The 25,007-nt window shown below is 49.2% G+C and overlaps 2 protein-coding genes across 2 annotated transcripts in view; one reads left to right on the top strand and one right to left on the bottom strand.

Annotated features, from left to right (window-relative positions):
- Positions 1-14,260, bottom strand: part of LOC309340963 (uncharacterized protein) — a 132,450-nt gene extending 118,190 nt beyond the window's left edge. The window contains exon 1 of the mRNA XM_081860292.1: positions 14,027-14,260. Within this exon, the coding sequence (XP_081716418.1) occupies positions 14,027-14,222 (196 nt within the window). The 5' untranslated portion in view covers positions 14,223-14,260. The remainder of the gene's footprint in view (positions 1-14,026) is intronic.
- LOC309340935 (uncharacterized protein) overlaps positions 5,681-25,007 on the top strand; it is a 157,465-nt gene continuing 138,138 nt past the window's right edge. Inside the window, exons 1-2 of the mRNA XM_081860200.1 lie at positions 5,681-5,779; positions 6,930-7,434. Coding sequence (XP_081716326.1) covers positions 7,021-7,434 — 414 coding nt within the window. The 5' untranslated portion in view covers positions 5,681-5,779; positions 6,930-7,020. The remainder of the gene's footprint in view (positions 5,780-6,929; positions 7,435-25,007) is intronic.

Genomic DNA, 25,007 nt, shown 5'->3' with positions numbered 1-25,007 from the left:
CCCTTCCAGTCGGTATTCAGGCCTCATCATTTGACTGAAAATGCCTTGTTCACAGTGGTTGATGATCTCTGGTGGGCTAGGGACAAAGGTGAGAGCTGTTTCCTAGTTCTGTTGGATCTCTCAGTGGCTTTTGATACCATTGCCCATAACATCCTTCTGGACCGTCTGGAGCAGGGGTGGCCAACTCCTGAGAGACTGGGATATACTTTCAAAATTAAAATCTGGCAGTGATCTGTGGGAGTCATAAAGACATGGCAGAGGCTTGTATTGCCGTGTGGTGCCTGCTGACCTTGGTGACCGGCATGTCTGTGCCTTGCAATGTATTGAATGTATTGACCTTATATGGAGTTGTGTTCCCTCTGGGCAGTAATTACCTTATATGGTGATGGGTGTAGTAAAAGCCATGACTGGACGATGTAACGTGAGACATTGGCAGACGGCCATGCAGGCTGAGAGAGACAAAGGATAATAAAAATTACCGGACAGGAGAGAAGTCGAAGGAGCTGCTCCTCCATCCTGAAAATACTGCTGTCTCACTGTGTCTTTTTTCTATGCTGTGCGCCATTTGTGATGGCTGGTTTCCATCAGTGATCTACCCCCATTTTTTAGGAATTGAGGTCAAAGAGTTGTTGAGCTTTTTTCTTTTGGGGGGAGGGGAAATGCCCTGTCTTTTAGGGATTCAGCTCTAGGTTGTTGACCTTTTTTTTAAGGAGGGAGGAACAGATGCAGGTACCACTAACCTTACAATTGCTGGCCAGATAACGGCCTCGGTTTCTAAACTCCAGCTTCCCTTCTGCAACAATAGAGGCCGGTGCAAGGAGAGAGGGCGGGGCCAGAAGCGGGCCAGTGATCAACCATGATCTACCAAAACATTGCAGGCATCGACCAGTAGATCGCAATCAATGTGTTGGACATCCCTGGTCTAGTGCATGGGTAGGCAAACTAAGGCCCAGGGGCCAGATCCAGCCCAATCCCCTTCTAAATCCAGCTCGTGGACGGCCCAGGAATCTGCGTGTTTTTACATGAGTAGAATGTGTCCTTTTATTTAAAATGCATCTCAGGGTTATTTGTGGGGCATTGGAATTTGTTCATTCCCCCCCCCAAATATAGTCCAGCCCCCCACAAGGTCTGAGGGACAGTGGACCGGCCCCCTGCTTAAAAAGTTTGCTGACCCCTGGTCAAGAGGGGCTGGGACTATATATACAGTAGTTACTGTCCTTCCTCCTGGGCCGTGTTCAGAAAGTGGTGTTGGGGGATGAGTGTTCAGACCCCTGGGTTCTCACTTGTAGGGTGCCTCAAGGTCCCATCCTCTCCCCCATGCTTTTTAACATCTATATGAAGCCTCTGGGAGAGATCATCAGGGCGTTTGGACTGGGTGTTCATCAGTATGCAGATGATACCCAGCTCTACCTCTTGTTTAAATCAGAACCAGTAAAGGCAGTGAAAGTCCTGTGTGAGTGTTTGGAGACGGTTGGAGGATGGATGGCGGCTAACAGATTGAGGTTGAATCCTGACAAGACAGAAGTACTGTTTTAGGGGGACAGTAGGTGGGTGGGTGTGGAGGACTCCCTGGTTCTGAATAGGGTAACTGCCCCTAAAAGACCAGGTGCACAGCCTGGGAGTCATTTTGGACTCACAGCTGTCCATGGCGGCACAGGTCAATTCTGTGTCCAAGGCAGACTGTCTACCAGCTCCATCTGGTACACAATCTGAGACCCTACCTACCCCCAGACGGTCTCACCAAAGTGGTGCATGCTCTAGTTATCTCCCGCTTGGACTACTGCAATGCGCTCTACGTGGGGCTACCTTTGAAGGTGACCTGGAAACTGCAACTAATCCAGAATGCGGCAGCTAGACTGGTGACTGGGAGCAGCCGCTGAGACCATATAACACCGGTCTTGAAAGACCTCCATTGGCTCCCAGTACGTTTTCGAGCACAATTCAAAGGGTTGTTGCTGACCTTTAAAGCCCTAAACGGCCTCGGTCCAGTATATCTGAAGGAGCGTCTCCACCCCCATCGTTCAGCCAGGACATGGAGATCCAGTGCTGAGGGCTTTCTGGCAGTTCCCTCTCTGCAAGAAGTGAGGTTACAGGGAACCAGGAAGAATGCCTTCTCGATGGTGGCGCCCTGTGGAACACCCTCCTGTCAGATGTCAAGGAAATAAACAACTACCAGAATTTAAAAGACATCTGAAGGCAGCCCTGTTTAGGGAAGCTTTTAATATTTGATGGACTATTGTATTTTAATATTTTGTTGGAAGCCGCCCAGAGTAGCTGGGGAAACCCAGTCAGATGGGCGGGGTATAAATAATAAATAAATTATTATTATTACTATTAACACCAAACCGGGAGCGGAGGCTAATGTTGCAGAAGGCAGAATCAGACCACTTTATTCTGCCTTGCTCAGGCCCCACCTAGAATACTATGTTCGATTCTTGGCACCACCATTTAAGTATCTTAAATTTTGTTTGCCAGGGGAAATGAAGAAGGTGGGGGAACACAATCCACATTCTTTTTATAACACGTGGCCAATGTTTATTGAATATATAAATTGTTAAGACTGTTGCCGGAATCCAGCCAGCACTCATAGGAAAATGTGGCGTGATCTTTTAGAGTAATCAAATGAAATGTGTAACACATGGCATGATGAAGCTCTGCAATTTCATCAGGACAAGTTATTTGTTGTTTACTGTTGTAACCATTGCTTTCTTTAAAATTATCTTTTGTACCATGAAAATAAATAAAAGCAATTTTTTTTCTTTTAAAAAGGAGGTAGAGAAATCATGTGTACTATTCCGATAATCTGCTTATATGTGTTTTCTCTTATTTGGAGACTGTAATTTCACATTATCTATGTGTTTCTGTGTGTTCAGCACACATGATTGCAGATGAGACTGAATAGAAGACTTCCTAGGAAATTTCCTTTGACTGCTTCTGTATTGTTTCAAATGTGACTTCACTTAACAGATAAGAACAAATCATATTTATTACTGATGAATCATACCATTGTCAGCTCATAAATCTCCACCCCAAAAAAACCTGCGCTTTACATGAGCAGCTGCTTTCTTCCCATTTCTTAGGTGGAAATAACTGATAATGAAAAGGCAGAAGGGAGATAGACCCTTTCCTTCAACCTTTGGGGATCTGGGGGGCTTCATTTCACCCCTTAGTCCTGCTCCTGAAAGCTTGGCAAATGTGGAGTATTTGCTCACACTCTGCCATGACTTAAAAATGAATCTTCCAAAAAAATAAAAATAAAAATGGTATTGCAGTCCTAAAAAGGCTCAAGAAAGCAATTCCTGTAGTATTTGGCATCTTAGCAAGCCCAGTGCCACTCTGCCAACTGTCTCACTCCCAGATAACTCATCTGGAAAGCTGTCCTGTCATCTCTGCAAGGAATTCAGTGTCCCTTGAATTAGCAATTAAGTATTTCTGGAAGAGGAAATGATACACTTTGTATACAGTCTCTACTTACAACCGCCTCAGGTTACAAACACTTCAGGTTACAAACTCCACTAACCTGGAAGACTTACTTCAAGTTGAGAACTTTGCCCCAGGACGAGAATGGAAATCATGTGCCAGCGGCACAGCAGCAGCAAGAGGCCCCATTAGCGAAAGCACGTCTCTAGTTAAGAACAGTTTCAGGTTAAGAACAAACCTCAGGAATGAATTAAGTTCGTAACTAGAGGTGCCACTGTATTAGCATAAAAGCATGCATCAGAAAGTATTACTCATTTATGATGAGAATAGGATTTATTTATTTTGAACTTCGCTTGGTTCCTCCTTGGCAGCCAGTGCCATGGTTTCAGCAGGGCTCGAACTCGGGACCCGCTGCCTTGAGGGACACCTAAGAGCAGCTGGGCAGGGGAAAGGTCTCCCTTGGGAGGTGGGGGACTCTCCTTCCTGGGAGGTTTCTCAGCAGAGATCGGACGGGCATCTGCCACGGACGCTTTCACTGAGATTCCTGCATTGCTGGGGTTGAACTAGATGACCCTGGGATCCCCTTCTATCCCTCCCACTCCTGAATTCTAGGATGAGGTTCCTGCTGATGTAAAAGGATCATGGGGGGGGGTGCCCTGTCACAGTCCTGTAACCTCCTATTAATAAAATGTTTGCCAACAGACTGTCCGTACACCCTTTAAAGCCCACGTCTTCAGCTCCTGCATGGGCTGAGTGTCAGGAGCACCTTCTCTGACCCTCCGATCACAGGAATGCAGGAACAAGAGAGCACATGTCCTGGTGCAGCGGACTCACATTTGCTACTGTGAGCACCTCAAATGCAGCAGAGTAATGGAAGCGAAACAATGGAGGTTTTGTTGCATGTTGTTGTTGTTGTTGTTTAGTCGTGTCTGCCTCTTTGTGACCCCCTGGACCAGAGCACGCCAGGCCCTCCTGTCTTCCACTGCCTCCCGCAGTTTGGTCAAACTCATGCTGGTAGCTTTGAGAACACTGTCCCACCATCTCCTCCTCTGTCATCCCCTTCTCCTTGTGCCCTCCATCTTTCCCAACATCAGGGTCTTTTCCAGGGAGTCTTCTCTTCTCCTGAGGTGGTCAAAGTCTTGGAGCCTCAGCTTCAGGATCTGTCCTTCCAGGGAGCACTCGGGGCTGATTTCCTTCAGAATGGAGAGGTTTGATCTTCTTGCAGTCCATGGGACTCTCAAGAGTCTCCTCCAGCACCAAAATTCAAAAGCATCCATTCTTCGGCGATCAGCCTTCCCTATGGTCCAGCTTTCACTACTGGGAAACCCATAGCTTTTATTATACGGACCTTTGTTGGCAAGGTGATGTCTCTGCTTTTTAAGATGCTGTCTCTGCCTAATAATGATATGACCAGCCCTGTGGGAGACCAAGGATTCGGTGCTCCTTACGTGCTCCTTAGGTGCTCTACTTTTTAAGATGCTGTTGCATACCTTATTTTGTTCCATACCTCATTTTATTACTACTGGTTAAACAAAACAAAAGAACATAACAAACATGCACGTGAGAGTCAGGTCTCTCATACTGCCACCTATGAGATCAAAGAAAAACAGCGGAGTGCTAGAGACAGAAGACTGGAAGAGTGGTTTCCGCCCCTCTTTTCTCTGAGACAGAAAGTAAAACAAACATGATCTTTGCAATGGGAGGGATGAAAATACTGTGACAAAGACTAACGGGATCATGTATGACCTCAAAGCTGAAAAAATGGTGTAAAATATGACACAAATGAAAGAAACTCCCTCTGAAATGAGGCAACCACACAGTGAGTGTAACCAAAGGAGGAACTTGTGTGTCTCCGGGCCAGATTGTTGCCCTCAGGAGAGGGAGACCCCCCATGCTCCTGCCTTCCTCTGGCTGCAACAGGGCTCGCTCTCCCCAGCCAGACCAGCAGGGGCTCGCCCGCTGCGCTCCAGCCTGGGCTGCGCTGCTCTCCCGGCTGCTGCTCCTCCGCTTTCTGGCCAAGGGACCCAGGGAGATGCTCAGAGCCCAACCCACAGCCAAAGTCCCCCCCCCCCAAAAAAGGATCCCTTACCATAGGCATAGCCAGGGGGGCAGCTACCCCCCCCCCTAAATCCATAAAAAAAATAATAAAAATCTGAGGTCCTGCCAAGCGAGAGATGGCTGAGCCAGGTGGACTCGGCCCTGCAAGGGTTAAAGGGAACTGAGCTGCCTTCTTAGAGAGGACAGGAAGTGGGCGGGGGGGGGGCAGGTCCTACAGAGCCAAGCCCCCCCCCTCCCCAGTCCTTCCCTGCTTGGGTGTCTCTCCTGCAAGGGCTGCCTCGCTGTCCCCTCCTGGGATCTGGTGAGTCTCCCCTCTCTCTCTCTGGGATCTGGTGGGGGTCCCAGGGCTGCAGCAGGGGAGGGGGCCTGGGGGGCCTGATCTGCTCCTGCAGGGGGGGGACCCCAAGTCAGGGAGGAGGAGAGGGTCCTGCCAGGGAGGAGCCAGGGCTGCCACGCTCTCCTTCCTGCAGATCAGAGCGTCCCAAACTCATGGGACTCATTTTGGATTCCACCTTCTTCTTTAAACAAAGGAGTCCCTAGGACTTTGTGTGACATCTCTCAGCATCACTGCAAAACATCGGCAAATGGTTTTCCAAAGCTGGACAAAGAGGTGGACTAGGCCCCCCCCCAAAAAAAAAACGTGGGGAGAAAGGAAGGAAAGTCTGGCTGCTGCAATGGGAACCAGTTTCTCAGTGTCTCCCAGGGCAGCTCCCCACGGAGGCCACGGCAGCCATCCCCTCGCACCCAGAGCAGGGCATCCCAGGACCCCATCCTCTCTCTCCCAAAGGGATTGTTGCTGGCAAAGCAGCCGGAAATGGGCGCTGCTCCTCACTGAGCCCCCAGGGACCTTGGCATCAATGGCTGTGCGTGTGTTAAGCTATCTAAGAGAATAATCATAATAAATTAGCCACCTAAATTTCAAGGGAAATGTCTTTGGCCCCATCCACTTGGCTCTCTGGGGTTTTCCAGATACATACCTGGCCCTTGGAGCAAAGAAAAAGGGACCCCACCCAGGAGTCTGTCTGGAGAGCGGCAGAGAGTCCAAGTGCAAATAAGGAGACAGAAGCAGGGGAGTGGGGGTGGGGGGGGGGAAATCTCCTGAGGACCCCCAGGTGAGAACCCCCACTAGAGCCAAGCATCCATTATTCACAAGATACAAATGACTCCCTTGTCAGTCAGTTCTGCCTTCATCCATTGACTGGAAGGCAGGAGCAACCAGGCTGATTCATCTCCCAGAAATCCCTTCAGTTGCCTCCACATTTTGCATTGCTAGAAGGCTAGAGACTTATTTCGTCTCCTCTTCCTCCTCTTTCTTTTAAAAAAGATAGCTCATGGTCTGGGATGCGGTGCAGTCCAGCCCTAGTTCCCAGCAATCCATGCTTGCTCAGGGAACCATCCCCCCCCCCCCCGTCCTACAGATTCTGTAACAGAACAATGTATTTGCTTTGTAGGATTTGCTAGAGCTTCTCATTTAGACGGACAGAACTTGGCAGAAGACCAAAGGGCTCCTTCTGATCTCTCAGAGGCTTCCTGAGACCACAGATGGATGAGCGAGACACAGCTGGCCCTGAAGAAGGAAGAGGCCATGCAAGCCAAACTGAGAGCAGTGGGGGATTCTGGGAAAACTCTGGGCAGAAGATCCTGGGTGAGGAGGACACCCTCCGCTCAGAGGTGCAGAGCCAGCAGGTGAGGCAGTTCTGTTTCCGGGAGGCCAAAGGACCCCGAGAGGTTTGCAGCCGACTCTACCACCTGGACCGTCAGTGGCTGAAGCCAGAAAGGCACACGAAAGCTGAGATGCTGGACCTGGTGATCTTGGAGCAGTTCCTGGCTGTCCTTCCCCCAGAGATGGAGAGCTGGGTGAGGGAGTGTGGAGCGGAGACCAGTTCCCAGGCGGTGGCCCTGGCCGAAGGTTTCCTCCTGAGTCAGGCAGAGGACAGAAAGCAGGCAGAGCAGCAGGTAAGAGAGACTTTCCTCTGGATACTCCCAAGGGGCTCCAAGCAGGACGGAGAACATCCCATAATGCTCTACTGATGGCCCATCCTTTTTCTGAGAAGCCATCCATGGAATGAGATCTCACACCCTTCAAGTCCTTGTCATTCTCTTTCTAGTATTTCTCCCCATTCTCTGTTTTGAATCCTTGTTTCTTTCTCAGGGAAAGGATCTCTTTGCAGAAATGGACCTGGATTCCTGTGAGGCAGAGAGGCCTCCGTTGGGCACCAGAGAGAGGCCACTGGGTAAGGAGAATGGTGGTTTTTCTCCTTTTTGGTCTCATTCTGTTGGTTTTCCAACTTGTCTGAGGGTTCTTTTCATCTTGTTTTGGGGGGAGACAGTTGGGAACAGGGGTCCAGAGGAGGGGAGATGTATTTTTGCACAATTAACATATGCAATTTGGGACGCAGGTGGCACTGTTCATTAAACCACAGAGCCTAGGACTTGCCAATCAGAAGGTCGGCAGTTCGAATCCCCGCAATGACGGGGTGAGCTCCCGTTGCTCGGTCCCTGCTCCTGCCATCCTAGCAGTTCGAAAGCACGTCAAAGTGCAAGTAGATAAATAGGTACCGCTGCAGCGAGAAGGTGAACGGCATTTCCGTGCGATGCTCTGGTTCGCCAGAAGCAGCTTAGTCATGCTGGCCACATGACCCAGAAGCTGTATGCCTGCTCCCTCGGCCAGTAAAGCGAGATGAGCACCGCAACCCCAGAGTCGGCCACAACTGGACCTAATGGTCAGGGGTCCCTTTACCTTTACCTAACATATGAAATGGGCACAAACGTCCAAATGCACTCAGCAGGTACGGCTTTCTGAAAGGCCCATCTGTAGTTAGAGATGTCCTGTTTCCTCTGTGAGAGAAGCAGGCACTCCTAGCATCCTGCTTACGTTTTTTCTCTTGTAGGTGAAAGAATGATGTTGGCAAGACCTCCTGATCCGCCTTTTCATGGGGGCAGAAGGGAAGCAGTGGCTGCGGAACCAGATCAGGTCAGGGGAAGCTGCCTGGTTGGGACAGAGGCCGAGGGATGGAGCAATGTCATGGACTGGTTGGGCACAGAGGAATGGTGGGAGGAAGCAGCCAGGGAACCAGGAAAGGAAGACGGCTCAGAGCCCAAGAAGTGGAGGTGGAAGAAGGATGAGCAGTGAAAGGGAGAAGCGGGAGAAGCCTGGGAAGAGGAGGTGTCTGAAGCTGAAGGGGCAACAGGGCTTAGTGAGCTGGGAGACTCTGTGGCAGAATGCAGTGCAGAATCGGAGGCAGAAGAGGAAGGAGACGAGTGGGAGGAGGAAGGTCGGGAGGCAGAGGTGAGTCAGGAGAAGGAGGAGCCACCGATGGCTCCCTCTCCTTCTTTCCTTCTTCCAGAAGCCCCCCTCCCTGCTTGTCTCTCAGAGCCAGGAAATGTCTGACAATGGAGGAGCAAAGGCAGGGTGCACATTGGCGCAGTGTTCAATCAGAAACCCCAGAGAGGAGGGGACTTGGAAAGCTGTGGGGAGTGGGGGGCCTTGCCTCTTGGCAACTGATTTCATGGAGGAAGACCCTGACATGGAATTCTACTCAATATTGATCCAGAGCAGAACTCCAATATATAGTTAGCAGAGTAAAATTTAAACATGTTACAGGATTCCCCAAAAATAGACCAGAGGCAATTGTATTTCATTCATCAGAGCTTTACTGCTACTGAAGACTAATGAGCATAATGGTCACAAATCCAATACATTCAGGATGGGCACTGCCCATAAGAAATCCAGTTGCAGCAGACTTAACATAAATTCTTACCATAACTTATAATAAGTCTAAACCTTAACACTAAGCATACTGTGTACAGAACATCAGAAAGAACCGAGACAGAAAGAGAAAGTGAAAACCAGGCTCCTTCTGGCCTCTTCTTATAGTCAGCATGACCTTACAGAAGAGATAACAGAACCAATTTAAACCAACTGTACTCACTTTCTCCGAAGGAATAACCCAAACACCAGGAACTCACTGCTTGTTTCTTCCAGAGCCCTCTTGAATTAATTAGAATAGGAAAGAGCTCTACATACCAGATCAATACTTTCTGTACTAAGAAATGCAAACCGACAACCTCCCCATTTATTTTGTGAAGGAAGTACTGATAAGCAAAACACTTATAGAAAAACATTTACACAGAACAGCTATCTTATAAACCTTAGCTTATCTTATCATTATCTCATCTTTTCTTATTTTATTTTAAGTTATCATCTTACCAAAATATATATTATCCACTCAAATATATAAACCAAGACCTGAAAGCCACACTTTATAGCAGGCAGGTCCAATGTCCATTTTGGGGCCCTAAAGCCCAACAATTTCAATCCGAAAAAAAGGTCAGCAACTTTGGTCAGCCCTCACACATGTTTACTACATCAAATCTGGCCTTCTTTGAAAAAAGTTTGGGCACCCCTGCTTTATAGCAAACCTAAACGGCCTCGGTCCAGTATACCTGAAGGAGCGTCTCCACCCCCATCATTCCACCCAGACACTGGGGTCCAGCACCAAGGATCTTCTTGTGGTTCCCTCGCTGCGAGACGTCAAGTTGCAGGGAACCAGGCAGAGGGCCTTCTTCATAGTGGCAGCCATGCAGTGGAACACCCTCTCAACAGTTGTCAATGAAATAAACAACTACCAGACTTTTAGAAGACATCTGAAGGCAGCCCTGTTTAGGGACGCTTTTAATGTTTGCCGCACTATTGTATTTTAATATTTTGTTGGAAGCCGCACAGAGTGGCTGGGGAAACCCAGCCAGATGGGCGGCATATAAACAATAAATTATTATTATTATTATTATTATTATTATTATTATTATTATTACTATTATTATTACTACCTCTCTAACAAAATACTCAACAGAGCACCTCTTTACAAGAGCACTTAAACAAACTTTGCACTATATAATCTCACTTTTCATATACCTCCACACTAAAGAAACTTCCACCTAGACTAGTCCATTAATTGACAATACAAACTGGCAGACCCTCAGGGAATGAGCTGCTGTTCTCATGAGACCTGAAACTCAGCCAAACTAGGCTTCTTGTATTTCTATATTCACCACTGAGTGCTGAAATAGGCTTCTATGCTGTGGACAGACAATAACAAATAGTGGCCAGGAGTCACCTAACTAGCCCCATCCGTTACAAAATGGGGCCTGCCCCCCACTCCTCCCCCTCTCCATGCCCCCATGAACCCCTGGAATTTGGCTGTAGGGCATTGGGAGGGAACTCCCCAGAACAACTCACGGGGAGAGGGGAAAGTGGATTCTTCCATCGGGGAAACTGGAATGCTTGCGTAGGCAGAATGATTAGAAAACCACAAGGTGGAGTACCAACTATTTGCACAAAGACGAATACCCATAATTAATGACATAATTCAATTAAAATGTCAAAATAGACATCCAGAATTAAAATGTGCAGCAAAGGAATCCTATTGAAACAACACCGCAATTTACAGGAAGGAAACCACAGAGCATTATGTAGCAGATCAAATTTCTGCTGTCTCAGAGGAGGACATTTCCCTTTTTCTTTCAGGGTCCAGTGTGCTTTGAAGATGTCGCTGTTCGTTTCACGGACGAGGAGTGGGCGTTGCTGGATCCTGACCAGAGAGCTCTGCATAAGGACGTTATGGAGGAGAATCGTGGGATCGTGGCCTCTCTTGGTAAGGCTCCCTGTGGGATCATCCTATCTGCCTGGAAATTCAAAAAATACCTCTATCTGACAAACCTCAAATATTTTCACAGAGCTCAGCAGCGCCCCCTACAACACCTGGGAACCTAACGCCCCCACAATAAACCTTGAACAGCAAATTCCAGTTTTTTCTGAGAACCATCTTCCTCCAGTTCTGCCTTTTTATACCACGATTCGGCTGGTCTGAACTGCCCAGGCATCTTAAATGTCAGCTTCAGAATTGTTAGGAAAGATAAGTAGCTTCTGTCAGGTTTTCTGTTTTTGTTTTCTTGGGTTGACCCAAGAGACACATGACATTGGCGATGGAGGGGAAGCCATGACTGGGCCAAACAAAATCCATCCCAGAGAAGAGCCAGGCTTATTGAGTCTCAGGTAATACTAGCAGTAATAATAATAATAATTATTAATAATTTTTATTTATCCCCTGCCCATCTGACTGGGTTGCCCCAGCCACTCTGGGTGGCTTCCAACACATACATACACATGAAACATTAATAATAACCATCCGATCCCATATAAAAAATACATTAACTTTAAATGAACAGCTAGTGGCTAAATTGTGGAAAATTTTATTTATACCCTGGTCTCCACAGCCAAGACCAGGCTCAGGGTGGCTAACAACCAGTAATAAAAACAAGTTGATTATAAAACAATTTAAAAGATTAAGATACAACATTAAAACATTAGGATGCAGCCTCTTCACAGGAGGAGAAAGGAAAAAGAAAGAGGGGGAGGGAATCAAACTGGCTCCAAGCCAAAGGCCAGGTGGAACAACTCTGTCTTACAGGCCCTGCGGAAAGAAATCAGATCCTGCAGGGCCCTGGTCTCATGAGACAGAGCGTTCCACCAGACCGGAGCCAGTGTTGAGAGGGTCCTCGGCCATGAAGGGCTTGAAAGGTCAAAAGCAGCACCTTGAGTCTGACCCTGTACTCCACCGGGAGCCAGTGCAGCTGGAAAAGCACTGGGTGAATATGCTCCCACGGCAGAGACCCCGTGAGGAGCCTCGCTGCAGCATTCTGCACCCGCTGGTGTTTCTGGGACAGCTTCAAGGGCAGCCCCGCGTAGAGCGAATTACAGTAGTCAAGCCTGGAGGTGACCATCGCATGGATCACTGTGGCCAGGTCGGGGCGGGAGAGGTAAGGGACCAACTGCTTGATGCGGCGACGGTGGGAAAATGTCGCCTAGGCCTGTTGTTGTAACCTGCGCCTCCATGGAAAGGGAGGCGTCAAGGATTACACCCAAACTCTTAACAGAAGGCAATGGCAAGAGAAGGGAGTTGGTCCCTCATCCCCTCATTTCACTTGGGCTATTCTAGGCCATTCCAGCAGTGGAATATGATTTCACATTCAGAACGCTTCAGTTCAGGCTAGTTATTTGATTTATGTATTTGGGGGCATTGACGTTCCCATTAATGACACAAATTCTGCCCCCACCTTTTGCTGTCATACAACCCCAGATCATCACACTGTCTGGGTGTTTCACGGTCGGTATAATGCAAGTAGGATGTAAATCTTCTCCAATTCTCCTCCTCGCGTATTTCATGCCCTCATTACCAAGCAAGGAGATTGGGGTCTAATAATAATAATAATAATAATAATAATAATAATAATAATAATAATAATAATAATAATATAATATTATTATTTGTACCCCGCCCATCTGGCTGGGTTTCCCCAGCCACTCTGGGCGGCTTCCAACAGAGATGAAAAATACACTAAAACGTCACATATTAAAAACTTCCCTGAACAGGGCTGCCTTCAGATGTCTTCTGAATGTCAGGTAGTTGTTTATCGCTTTGACATCTGATGGGAGGGCATTCCACAGGGCGGGCGCCACTACCGAGAAGGCCCTCTGCCTGGTTCCCTGTAACTTAGTCTCTCGCAGTGAGGGAACCGCCAGAAGGCCCTTGGAGCTGGACCTCAGTGTCCGGGCAGAACGATGGGGGAGGAGACGCTCCTTCAGATATACTGGACCGAGGCCATTTAGGGCTTTAAAGGTCAGCACCAACACTTTGAATTGTGCTCGGAAACGTACTGGGAGCCAATGTAGGTCTTTCAAGACCGGTGTTATATTGTCTCGGCGGCTGCTCCCAGTCACCAGTCTAGCTGCCGCATTCTGGATTAGTTGTAGTTTCCGGGTCACCTTCAAAGGTAGCCCCACGTAGAGCGCATTGCAGTAGTCCAAGCGGGAGATAACCAGAGCATGTACCACTCTAGCGAGACAGTCCGCAGGCAGATAGGGTCTCAGCCTACGTACCAGATGGAGCTGGTAAACAGCTGCCCTGGATACAGATTTGACCTGTGCCTCCATGGACAGCTGTGAGTCCAAAATGACTCCCAGGCTGCACACCTGGTCCTTCAGGGGCACAGTTACCCCATTCAGGACCAGGGAATCCTCCACACCTGCCCGCCTCCTGTTCCCCAAAAACAGTACTTCTGTCTTGTCAGGATTCAACCTCAATCTGTTAGCCGCCATCCATCCTCCAACCGCTTCCAGACACTCACACAGGACCTTCACCGCCTTCACTGGTTCTGATTTAAAAGAGAGGTAGAGCTTGGTATCATCTGCATACTGATGAACACCCAGCCCAAACCTCCTGATGATCCCTCCCAGCGGCTGCATGTAGATGTTGAAAAGCATGGGGGAGAGGACAGAACCCTGAGGCACCCCACAAGTGAGAGCCCAGGGGTCTGAACACTCATCCCCCCCCCACCACTTTCTGAACACGGCCCAGGAGGAAGGAGCGGAACCACTGTATGACAGTGCCCCCAGCTCCCAGCCCCTCAAGACGGTCCAGAAGGATGTCATGGTCGATGGTATCAAACGCCGCTGAGAGATCCAGCAGAACTAGGAAACAGCTCTCACCTTTGTCCCTAGCCCGCCGGAGATCATCAACCAGTGCGACCAAGGCAGTTTCAGTCCCATGATGAGGCCTGAATCCCGACTGGAAGGGATCCAAATGGTCCGCTTCTTCCAGGCGTGCCTGGAGTTGTTCAGCAACCACTCGCTCAATCACCTTGCCCAAGAATGGAAGGTTTGAGACTGGGCGATAATTGGCCATCGTGGCCGCATCTAAAGATGTTTTTTTAAGAAGCGGTTTAATAACCGCCTCTTTCAGCGGGTCTGGGAAGGCTCCTTCATGGAGGGAAGCATTCACCACCCCATGAAGCCCATCGCCCAGTCCTTCCCGGCTAGCTTTTATAAGCCAGGATGGGCAAGGATCCAGGAGACAGGTGGTTGGCTTCACTCGTCCAAGCAGCCTGTCCACATCCTCGGAGGTAACAGATTAGAATTGATCCCATATAACAGGACCAGACAGAACTCTAGCACTCTCCCGCCCCGGCCCTGCTCCCACGGTGGAGTCTACTTCTTCCCGAATCTGAGCGATTTTATCTGCAAAAAAATTTGCAAAATCATTGCAGGAGAACATGTGGCCCATACTGGGCCCCGATGTTACAGGTGGTTCCGCTAAATTGTGAACCACCTGAAAGAGTCTCCTGCTGCTGTTTTCTGCAGATGCAATAGAGGCGGTGAAGAAAGTCTTCTTCGCCGTCACTATCGCCACTTGGTAGGCTCGACGTTGAGCTCTAACCTGTGTCCGGTCAGATTCAGAATGAGTTATCCGCCACCGGCGCTCTAGCCGTCTCAACGATTGTTTCATTGCCCTCAGATCCGTGGAAAACCACGGGGCTCTCCGGGCTCCATGCAATCGGAGAGGGCGCTTCGGAGCCAAACAGTCAATAGCCCTGGTTAACTCCACATTCCAGCGGGCCACCAGGGAATCGGCACCAGGAAGTGGTCTGACCATGGCACTTCTTTCGTTTCACTTTTACTTAGTGTCAGATCACCAACATCCGTAGAGGTAAACACCAGGTCCAAGGCATGTCCGCGGCTATGGGTTGGGGCAGACTTATTCAGGGACAGCCCCATGGAGGCCATGCTTTCCACGAAGTCCCGAGCGGCCCCTTGTAAGGTCGTGTCGGCATGGATGTTAAAATCCCCTAGGACAACCAAGCTAGGTGTCTCCAGGAGAACATCCGCCACGACCTGAAGCAGCTTGGGCAGGGCATCCTTGGTGCAACCAAAAGGAATCCTGTACTGCCCCTATTGCCCAACTTCCAGAACATGCACTCAGAAAACTGGGTCTTCCCAATAGGACGCCTGGTGCAAACTAATGACTTCCTAAAAATCACTGCAACCCCCCCTCCCCGCCCACATGACCTGGGTTGCTGTGAGTAAGAGAAACCTGGTGGACAAGCAGCGGCAAGGACAGGCCCATCTGCTTCATCCAACCAAGTCTCTGTTACACATGCCAGGTCAAGTCCTCCATCCATGATCAAGTCATGGATGGCAGTGGTCTTATGAATCATTGACCTGGCATTGCACAGCAACACTTTCAGGTCATGTGGGTATCCCTTGCTGATTCTAGTATTCATCCGGTCAGGACCAGACCCAGAGGCAGGGATAGTCCTCAGACAACGACTAAACCTGCCTCCTCTGTAATGACATGGTCTGGTCTTAGCGTAACTCCTCCTCCTACCCGTGATCACTGAGATCGGTTGTTCCAGTGCATTCCCCCCTGTGAAACATATCCCAGCCATTTTGTGGGCTGGGGCCCATTCCCCGGCAGCCCTGACCCCTCCCCTTAAGAACAAAATAACCCCTTTTAAAAAAAAAACAAACAAAAAAAACCTGACACAAATAAAACAGTACAAACAAAAAACAATAAAAATTACAAAAATTACAAAAAACATAAAATCAAACAATTTCCCAGGCCCAATAAACATCCACCCCACCCCACCCCCCACATACAAAAAATTCAAAATAAAAAATTTAAAACATTTTGAAAGCACTCTGCACCCCTCCAGCAGTAACAGCAGTCTCATCGCTCCAAATAACACTGTCCCATTGTTCCGCTGTCCAGTTACCATGGGTTTTAGCCCAGTTTAATCTTTTCCACCTTGGCTTGAGAGATAATGGCTTTTCCCTTGGAATTCTAGCATTTAGACCAGTCCTTGCACTCAACTTCACCTTCCATTGCCCCATGTCATCTTGTAAACACCCAGATGATTTTCTTCTGTCCTGTAGGCACAGTCCCTTCATTCCTCGATCGTCACTTGCTGTTGTGCACCTTTTCCTGCCTTTACCAGTCTGATTTTGGAGTGACTGAGTCTCCTTATGTTGTTCTTTAGTCGTTTAGTCGTGTCCGCCTCTTTGTGACTCCCTGGACCAGAGCACGCCAGGCACTCCTGTCTTCCACTGCCCCCCGCAGTTTAGTCAAACTTATGCTGCTAGCTTCGAGAACAATGTCCCACCATCTCATCCTCTGTCGTCCCCTTCTCCTTGTGCCCTCCGTCTTTCCCAACATCAGGGTCTTTTCCAGGGAGTCTTCTCTTCTCATGAGGTGGCCAAACTATTGGATCCTCAGCTTCAGGATTTGTCCTTCCAGTGAGCACTCAGGGCTGATTTCTTTCAGAATGGAGAGGTTTGATCTTGGAGTGTATGAGAGTCTCCTTATACCTCTTCACAAATATAGAAAGGCCAGCTTCGGTTAAGTTTTCCTCAATCTTCTTCTTTTTTCTTTTTTAAAAATGAATATTTATTGAATTTTATAACAAATAAAAATATATCAATCAACATGTTATATACAAATGTTCTCCCTCCCGTCCTCTGGACTTCCCTCAACTTCCCCTCTACTGAGTTATTTAGTTTTATTTATTGTGTCCTGCTTTAGATAAAAGTAAATTCCCTTACCATTTCTCTAATTTTTCTGTTACTATAATAAAGTTGTGAACGTTTATTCAGACCCTGCCAGCTGTTGTTTCTGTAAGTAACCTGTAAATGGTTCCCAAACTTTTAAAATCTTTTTTGTCCTTCTCTTGTAATTTATCTGTTAGCTTAGCCAATTCTGCATAATTCATCAGTTTTTCTTACCATTGCTCTTTTGATGGTATTTCTTCCAGCTTCCAATTTTGTGCAATCAAGATATTTGCCGCTGTTGTAGCATACATAAATAATGTCCATTTTTCTTTTGGCTGCTCTTGATTTGAGATACCTAACAGAAAGGATTCAGGATGTTTACCAAAGCTCATTTTAAACATTTCTTTCAGTTCATTTTATATCATTTCCCAATATTTTTTAATGCATTTGCATTCCCACCACATGTTCCTTCCTTTTCTTTACATCTCCAGCATCTCTTATTTTCTTTTTTAAACATCTTTGCCATTTTCACTGGTGTGATATACCATATATACATCATTTTCATGTAATTCTCTCTTAATAATATACAATCTGTAAATTTTATATCAACTTTCCACAGTATAACATAACACACTGGCAAAAGTCAAGCTAAGCAAGTTGTGCCTCCTTTTTCTGGTTATTCTGCTATGACTTTTGATAGAATACAGATAATTACATTCTTCATTCAATTATCTTTCCATTGATACATGATTTTGTTGTATTACTCTAAACGAAGTCTTGTTACGAGCCATCAAATATCTGAAATATACTTTCCCACTAAAAGGCTTCCACAGTTTTGGCCACTACTGTATATCAAGCAAATCAGCATTCAACAATCCATCAGAATATATTAATAAAAATGTTGGTTAATGACAACGAACAAGGGCAATGAACAAAGACCCAACTCCCTTCAGTTCTTCTTGATTTGTTCCTGAGGCTCTAATCCCTTTTTTGTCTTCATTGCAGATTTTGATGAATTGGAAAACAAGAACAAGGGTGAACATGACAAAACCGCCGGAGAGGAGAAGCCATGGAAAAATTTGGAATGTGGAGAGAGCTGCAGTCAGAGCTCCCATTCCACTTCCCAACAAAGAATTCTCATTGGAAAGAAACCCTATCAGTGTGTGGAATGTGGAAAGAGCTTCAGTCAGAATTCCAATCTCACTAAGCATCAGAAAATTCATACAGGGGAGAAACCCTATCAGTGTGTGGAATGTGGAAAGAGCTTTAGTCACAGCTCTGATCTCACTAATCATCACAGAATTCATACAGGGGAGAAACCCTATCAGTGTGTGGAATGTGGAAAGAGCTTCAGTCAGAGAGGCCATCTCACTAATCATCACAGAATTCATACAGGGGAGAAACCCTATCAGTGTGTGGAATGTGGAAAGAGCTTCAGTTACAGCCACAGTCTCACTTCCCATCAGAGAATTCATACAGGAGAGAAACCCTATCAGTGTGTGGAATGTGGAAAGAGCTTTAGTATGAGCTACAATCTCACAAAGCACCAGAGAATTCATACAGGAGAGAAACCCTATCAGTGTGTGGAATGTGGAAAGAGCTGCAGTTCGAGTTCCCATCTCACTTCCCATCAGAGAATTCATACAGGGGAGAAACCCTATCAGTGTGTAGAATGTGGAAAGTGCTTCAGGGAGAGTTCCCATCTCACTTCCCATCAAAGAATTCATACGGGAGAGAAACCCTATCAGTGCATGGAATGTGGAAAGTGCTTCAGTCAGAGCTCCTCTCTCACTTCCCATCGACTAATTCATATAGGGGAGAAACCATATCAGTGCTTGGAATGTGGAAAGAGCCTCAGGAAGAGCTCCGATCTCACTTCCCATCAGAGAATTCATACAGGGGAGAAACCCTATCAGTGCATGGAATGTGGAAAGAGCTTCAGTCAGAGCTCCAATCTCAATTCCCATCAGAGAATTCATGCAACGGTTGGAAAAACCATTATCCAGCTTTAGGAGCCAGGCAAATTCGCACCTTGTTAACCAGGCCTTTGCCTGATTGACATCTAATGCCCTTTTAAAATGTGGTAGTGAGGGGGGTTACAGATGTGCATTTTGTGTTTTTATGTTATGTGGGAACAGGAGTCGACTTTTAGAGGCTGAGGGGTTTTTGCCCCCCAATGATATATTTGAGGGGGCCACCCACCAGTTGATAGGCATCGCCATTCCAATGACCTGCATGTGTCATGTGATTGATTGTGCAAGGAGGGCCTTACTTGGCCCCCCACCAAGATTTTATTCAAGTTGGCACTACTGGGTTGAGTATTATACAAATTAAATAAAGACATAAATCACCTTCCTTTGCACATGTTGCAGCTTGTCGATATCCTTATTTATTATCATTTTTAATATTTATGTGCCATCCATCTGAAGATTTCGCAACAGAAACATACAAGATGAAAGGATGGCTTTCTCAAAAACAAGTCAAGCCAGAGAAATCTCTCCTCCCCTTCTTTTGGATGGAGTTACAAACTTTGTTGATCAGGGAACAGCTGTGGAAATAGTGCATCTTGATTTCAGTAAGGCAAATTTTGAAAAGTCTCCCGTGATCTTTCTGTGAGGAAGCTGGAAAAATGTGGGCTGAATGAGGAAACTGTTAGGTGGATTTGACTGACCGAACCCAAAGAGGACTCCTTCATGGTTCCTCATCATCCTGGGGAAAAGTGACAAGAGGGGTGCTGCAGGGTTCTGTCCTGGGCCCGTTGTTGTTCAACTTCGTTATAAATGACTTGGGGGAAGGAACTGAAGGGGATGCTCATCACATTTGCGGACGACACCAAACGGGGAGCACAGGTCAATGTGGCGGAAGGCAGAATCAGATCAAGGGCAGGAATAGTACCACTTTATTCTACCTTGGTCAGGCCCCACCTAAAATCCTGTGTTCTGTTCTGGGCCTCACAATTTAAGTATCCAAAAGGTGGGGGAACACAGTCCGTATTCCTTTTATAACGCGTGGCCAATGTTTACTGAATACATAAATTGTGAAGACTGTTGCCGGAATCTAACCAGCACTCGTGGGAAAATGTGGCGTGATCTTTTAGAATAATCAATTTAAACTTTAACACATGGCTGGATGAAAGTCTGCAATTCCATGAGGACAAGCAATTTGTTGTTTACTGTTGTAACCATTGCTTTCTTTAAAATTACCTTTTATACCATGAAAATAAATAAAAGCACAGGTTTAATTTCATCTGCAGACGGTATCTCCCATCATTTTCACATAATCTAAGAGGCTGAATGAAACACTAGAGAAAAATCCTTCTTGACTGCGTCTGCATTGTTTCAAATATGAGTTCACTTACCCGTGTTACGGAAATGACGGGGGGGGCACATCTTTATAGTTATTGCAATGTTACAAATATTAGGCCTGAATGTATGCTTTTGACTTGACAGTGCAGGGAAGATACCTAGCTTTATAAATTCGTAGAAAATCCATACTTTAAACGACTCTTCTCATTCAAATGGCATTTTAACCCCGAAAGAAAGGTGAATTTGGGCTCCACCTCCCTCCATGAACCAAGAAGCAGGAAGTCACGTGGGCAGCCGGAAGAGGGCATCTTTCCCCAAGCCTGAGAGCACATACACGGCCCCCCACCCAGGGAGTGACGGGGGGGGGGCAACAATAGACATCCCCAGAGGCACTTTAGCAAGTCAGGTGTTCTGAAAGCCCATTTCCAGACAAGTCCTGAGGGCAAGGAGATGCCAAGGGACTCATTGTTCTTTTGGTGATGGGCACTTAAGAGGCGTTGGGAGCGGTGTCTGGCCCCTGCTGAACCTGTGTATATCTTATACCCATCCTCCTTTGTGATGTAGTATGGGCCTATTCATGATGCCCTGTGAAATGTACTCTGGGTAAAAGTCAAGGTAACCCTTGGTTCTGGGTTCTTGCTCCTGTGGGGACCTGTTGGGCAACAAGAAAGATCAAGGTCTACTGACCGCTGTTTTGCTCCAAATTACTTGGACGGAACTTGCTTCTTTTACCGACCGCATGGATCCATGAGGGACTTGCACCCGACTGGCTGGGCGGATGAGTCGTCAATCAACCTGGAATCTTCCGCAACACCCATAAAAGTGTATCCTATTTATTTCTGAGAAATCGTACCATACTCAGCTTACAGATCTCAACCCCAAGAAACCCGACACAGAGTAGCTGCCTTTTCCCCAATTTCTTAGCTAGCAATAACGGATATTGAGAAGGAAGAAGAGAGAGACGTAGGCACCCTTTCAACGATGCTGCCCCACTCCAGTTTGCCTCTGTCGGCCCCCGATGCCCCTTTCCTGTGGCCCCTGAATGGCTCTCTCCTCATCCACCTGTCTAGGGAGACAATGGAGGACGGCTCAAGCGGTGGGGAGATGGCAAGGCCTGCTGGGGCAGCTGGCTGCTGTGACGGACAGCAGAGCCAGAGCAGAGTCTGGGGTGCAGTGCCTCACCATTCCACCAGGGGGCCAGAGCCTGATTCTGATTGGCTACCCAGAGGGGGGTGGCGCCAGCACTTTTGGAGGGAAAATAAAGAGAGCCCTTTCTGAGGGGATTTGAGATGGGAGAGAGGGAAGGTTGAGAGAAGATGGGGATGAGGAGAGGGTGGAGGGAGGGAGGGAGAAGTGGCTCTGATCTGAGTGGATCTGAGTGGATCCTCCGCTCTGAGGAGAATATCTATGGAGCCAGAGGAAGGAGCCTCACAGCTGAGATGGGGAGACCATGTTGAGGGTCTGGAGGGAGTGAAGCTGGAGGGAGAAGCTGTGGGAAGACTCTCCTCTTCTTCTTCTTCTGGGGTCTCCTTCCAGTCAGGAGGAGAGAGATCTTCTAGGAAAAGGAGATTCCTGAGTCCGTGGCAAGGGCTGAGAGGATCCCCTGGGTCTGGCATACAAAGGAAAATACCTCAGGGGAACCCAGGGAAAGTGGCCCCTCGCTGTGAAGGAAGCTGGGCTGTGTCAAAAGTACCTCACGGAAAGACCCCTCATAACTAAGGGAGGGGATGAGAGAGAAGCTGCAGAAAGAGACTTAAACCTTATACTGTAGTATTCACAGTGGTACCTCGCGTTAAGTACTTAATTCGTTCCGGAGGTCTGTTCTTAACCTGAAACTGTTCCTAACCTGAAGCACCACTTTAGCTAATGGGGCCTCCCGCTGCTGCCGTGCAATTTGTGTTCTCATCCGGAAGCAAAGTTCTTAACCTGAGGTACTATTTCTGGTCAGCGGAGTCTGTAACCTGAAGCGTATGTAACCTGAGGTACCACTGTATTCTGGATACCTAAAGTGTAACAAGTGATTCTGAGAAGAAGGGGTTTGAGAAGGGAAGCAGCAGTTTAGCGTCGGAGCTCATTATTTTGAGTTATTTCCGTCCAAAAAGCTCGACAACTCCTGGCCATCCCCCCCTCTCAAAAGGGAGGTGTCCCCCAGCCCTGGACTCCCCCAGAACAGCTCTCCCAGGCCGGCTTCTTCCTCCGGTGGCAGCAGGGCTCTCTCTCCAAGGGAGATGCTCAGAGCCCAGCCAAGAGCCAAAGGCCCCCCCAAAAAGGAACCGAGGGAGATGCTCAGAGCCCAGCCAAGAGCCAAAGGACCCCCCGAAAAAGGGACCAAGGGAGATGCTCAGAGCCCAGCCAAGAGCCAAAGCCCCCCCCCCAAGGGACCGAGGGAGATGCTCAGAGCCCAGCCAAGAGCCAAAGGCCCCCCCAAAAAGGGACCAAGGGAGATGCTCAGAGCCCAGCCAAGAGCCAAAGGACCCCCCGAAAAAGGGACCAAGGGAGATGCTCAGAGCCCAGCCAAGAGCCAAAGGACCCCCCGAAAAAGGGACCAAGGGAGATGCTCAGAGCCCAGCCAAGAGCCAAAGGACCCCCAAAAAGGGACCGAGGGAGATGCTCAGAGCCCAGCCAAGAGCCAAAGCCCCCCCCCCCAAATGGACCGAGGGAGATGCTCAGAGCCCAGCCAAGAGCCAAAGCCCCCCCCCCAAATGGACCGAGGGAGATGCTCAGAGCCCAGCCAAGAGCCAAAGACCCCCCCAAAAAGGGACCGAGGGAGATGCTGAGAGCCCAGCCAAGAGCCAAAGCCCCCCCCCAAATGGACCGAGGGAGATGCTCAGAGCCCAGCCAAGAGCCAAAGGACCCCCCGAAAAAGGGACCAAGGGAGATGCTCAGAGCCCAGCCAAGAGCCAAAGCCCCCCCCAAATGGACCAAGGGAGATGCTCAGAGCCCAGCAAAGAGCCAAAGGACCCCCCGAAAAAGGGACCGAGGGAGATGCTCAGAGCCCAGCCAAGAGCCAAAGGCCCCCCAAAAAAGGGACCGTGGGAGATGCTCAGAGCCCAGTCAGGAGCCAAAGGCCCCCCACAAAGGGACAGAGGGAGATGCTCAGAGCCCAGCCAAGAGCCAAAGGCCCCCCCAAAAGGGACCGAGGGAGATGCTCAGAGCCCAGCCAAGAGCCAAAGGCCCCCCCAAAAGGGAACGAGGGAGATGCTCAGAGCCCAGCCAAGAGCCAAAGGCCCCCCCAAAAGGGACCGAGGGAGATGCTCAGAGCCCAGCCAAGAGCCAAAGGCCCCCCCCAAAGGGACCAGGGGAGATGCTCAGAGCCCAGCCAAGAACCAAAGGCCCCCCCAAAAGGGAACGAGGGAGATGCTCAGAGCCCAGCCAAGAGCCAAAGGCCCCCCCCAAAGGGACCGAGGGAGATGCTCAGAGCCCAGCCAAGAGCCAAAGGCCCCCCCAAGGGACCGAGGGAGATGCTCAGAGCCCAGCCAAGAGCCAAGCCCCCCCCAAAGGGAACGAGGGAGATGCTCAGAGCCCAGCCAAGAGCCAAGGCCCCCCCCAAAAGGGACCGAGGGAGATGCTCAGAGCCCAGCCAAGAGCCAAAGGCCCCCCCCCAAAGGGAACGAGGGAGATGCTCAGAGCCCAGCCAAGAGCCAAGGCCCCCCCCAAAAGGGACCGAGGGAGATGCTCAGAGCCCAGCCAAGAGCCAAAGGCCCCCCCAAAAGGGAACGAGGGAGATGCTCAGAGCCCAGCCAAGAACCAAAGGCCCCCCCAAAAGGGAACGAGGGAGATGCTCAGAGCCCAGCCAAGAGCCAAAGGCCCCCCCAAAAGGGACCGAGGGAGATGCTCAGAGCCCAGCCAAGAGCCAAAGGCCCCCCCAAGGGACCGAGGGAGATGCTCAGAGCCCAGCCAAGAGCCAAGCCCCCCCCCCAAAGGGAACGAGGGAGATGCTCAGAGCCCAGCCAAGAGCCAAGGCCCCCCCCAAAAGGGACCGAGGGAGATGCTCAGAGCCCAGCCAAGAGCCAAAGGCCCCCCCAAAAGGGAACGAGGGAGATGCTCAGAGCCCAGCCAAGAGCCAAGCCCACCCCCCAAAGGGACCGAGGGAGATGCTCAAAGCCCAGCCAAGAACCAAAGGCCCCCCCAAAAAAAGGGAACGAGGGAGATGCTCAGAGCCCAGCCAAGAGCCAAGGCCCCCCCCAAAAGGGACCGAGGGAGATGCTCAGAGCCCAGCCAAGAACCAAAGGCCCCCCCAAAAGGGAACGAGGGAGATGCTCAGAGCCCAGCCAAGAGCCAAAGGCCCCCCCAAAAGGGACCGAGGGAGATGCTCAGAGCCCAGCCAAGAGCCAAGGCCCCCCCCAAAAGGGACCGAGGGAGATGCTCAGAGCCCAGCCAAGAGCCAAAGGCCCCCCCAAAAGGGAACGAGGGAGATGCTCAGAGCCCAGCCAAGAGCCAAGCCCCCCCCCAAAGGGACCGAGGGAGATGCTCAGAGCCCAGCCAAGAGCCAAGGCCCCCCCCAAAAGGGACCGAGGGAGATGCTCAGAGCCCAGCCAAGAGCCAAAGGACCCCCCCTAAACGGAGCCAGGGTTAAGGTTCCCTTTTAGAGCTATTCAAAATGACAGAAATTAATAGAAATCAGAGTGAGTGTGCAATGCAAGGGGGGGCTGAGCTGGGGGGACTCGGCACTGCAAGGGTTAAAGGGAATCGAGCTGCCTTCCTAGAGAGGCCAGGAAGCGGGGGGGGGGCAGGTCCTCCAGAGCCAAGGCCCCTCCCTCCCCAGTCCTTTCCTGCAAGGGCTGCCTCGCTCTCCCCTCCCGGGATCTGGTGAGTCTCCCCTCTCTCTCTCTGGGATCTGG

Source organism: Podarcis erhardii (genome assembly GCF_964252035.2).
Source record: "Podarcis erhardii genome assembly, chromosome: 4".
Classification (NCBI taxonomy): Eukaryota; Metazoa; Chordata; class Lepidosauria; order Squamata; family Lacertidae; genus Podarcis; species Podarcis erhardii.
Note: the sequence above shows the minus strand (reverse complement) of the source record. Positions and strands in the feature narration are given on the sequence as shown.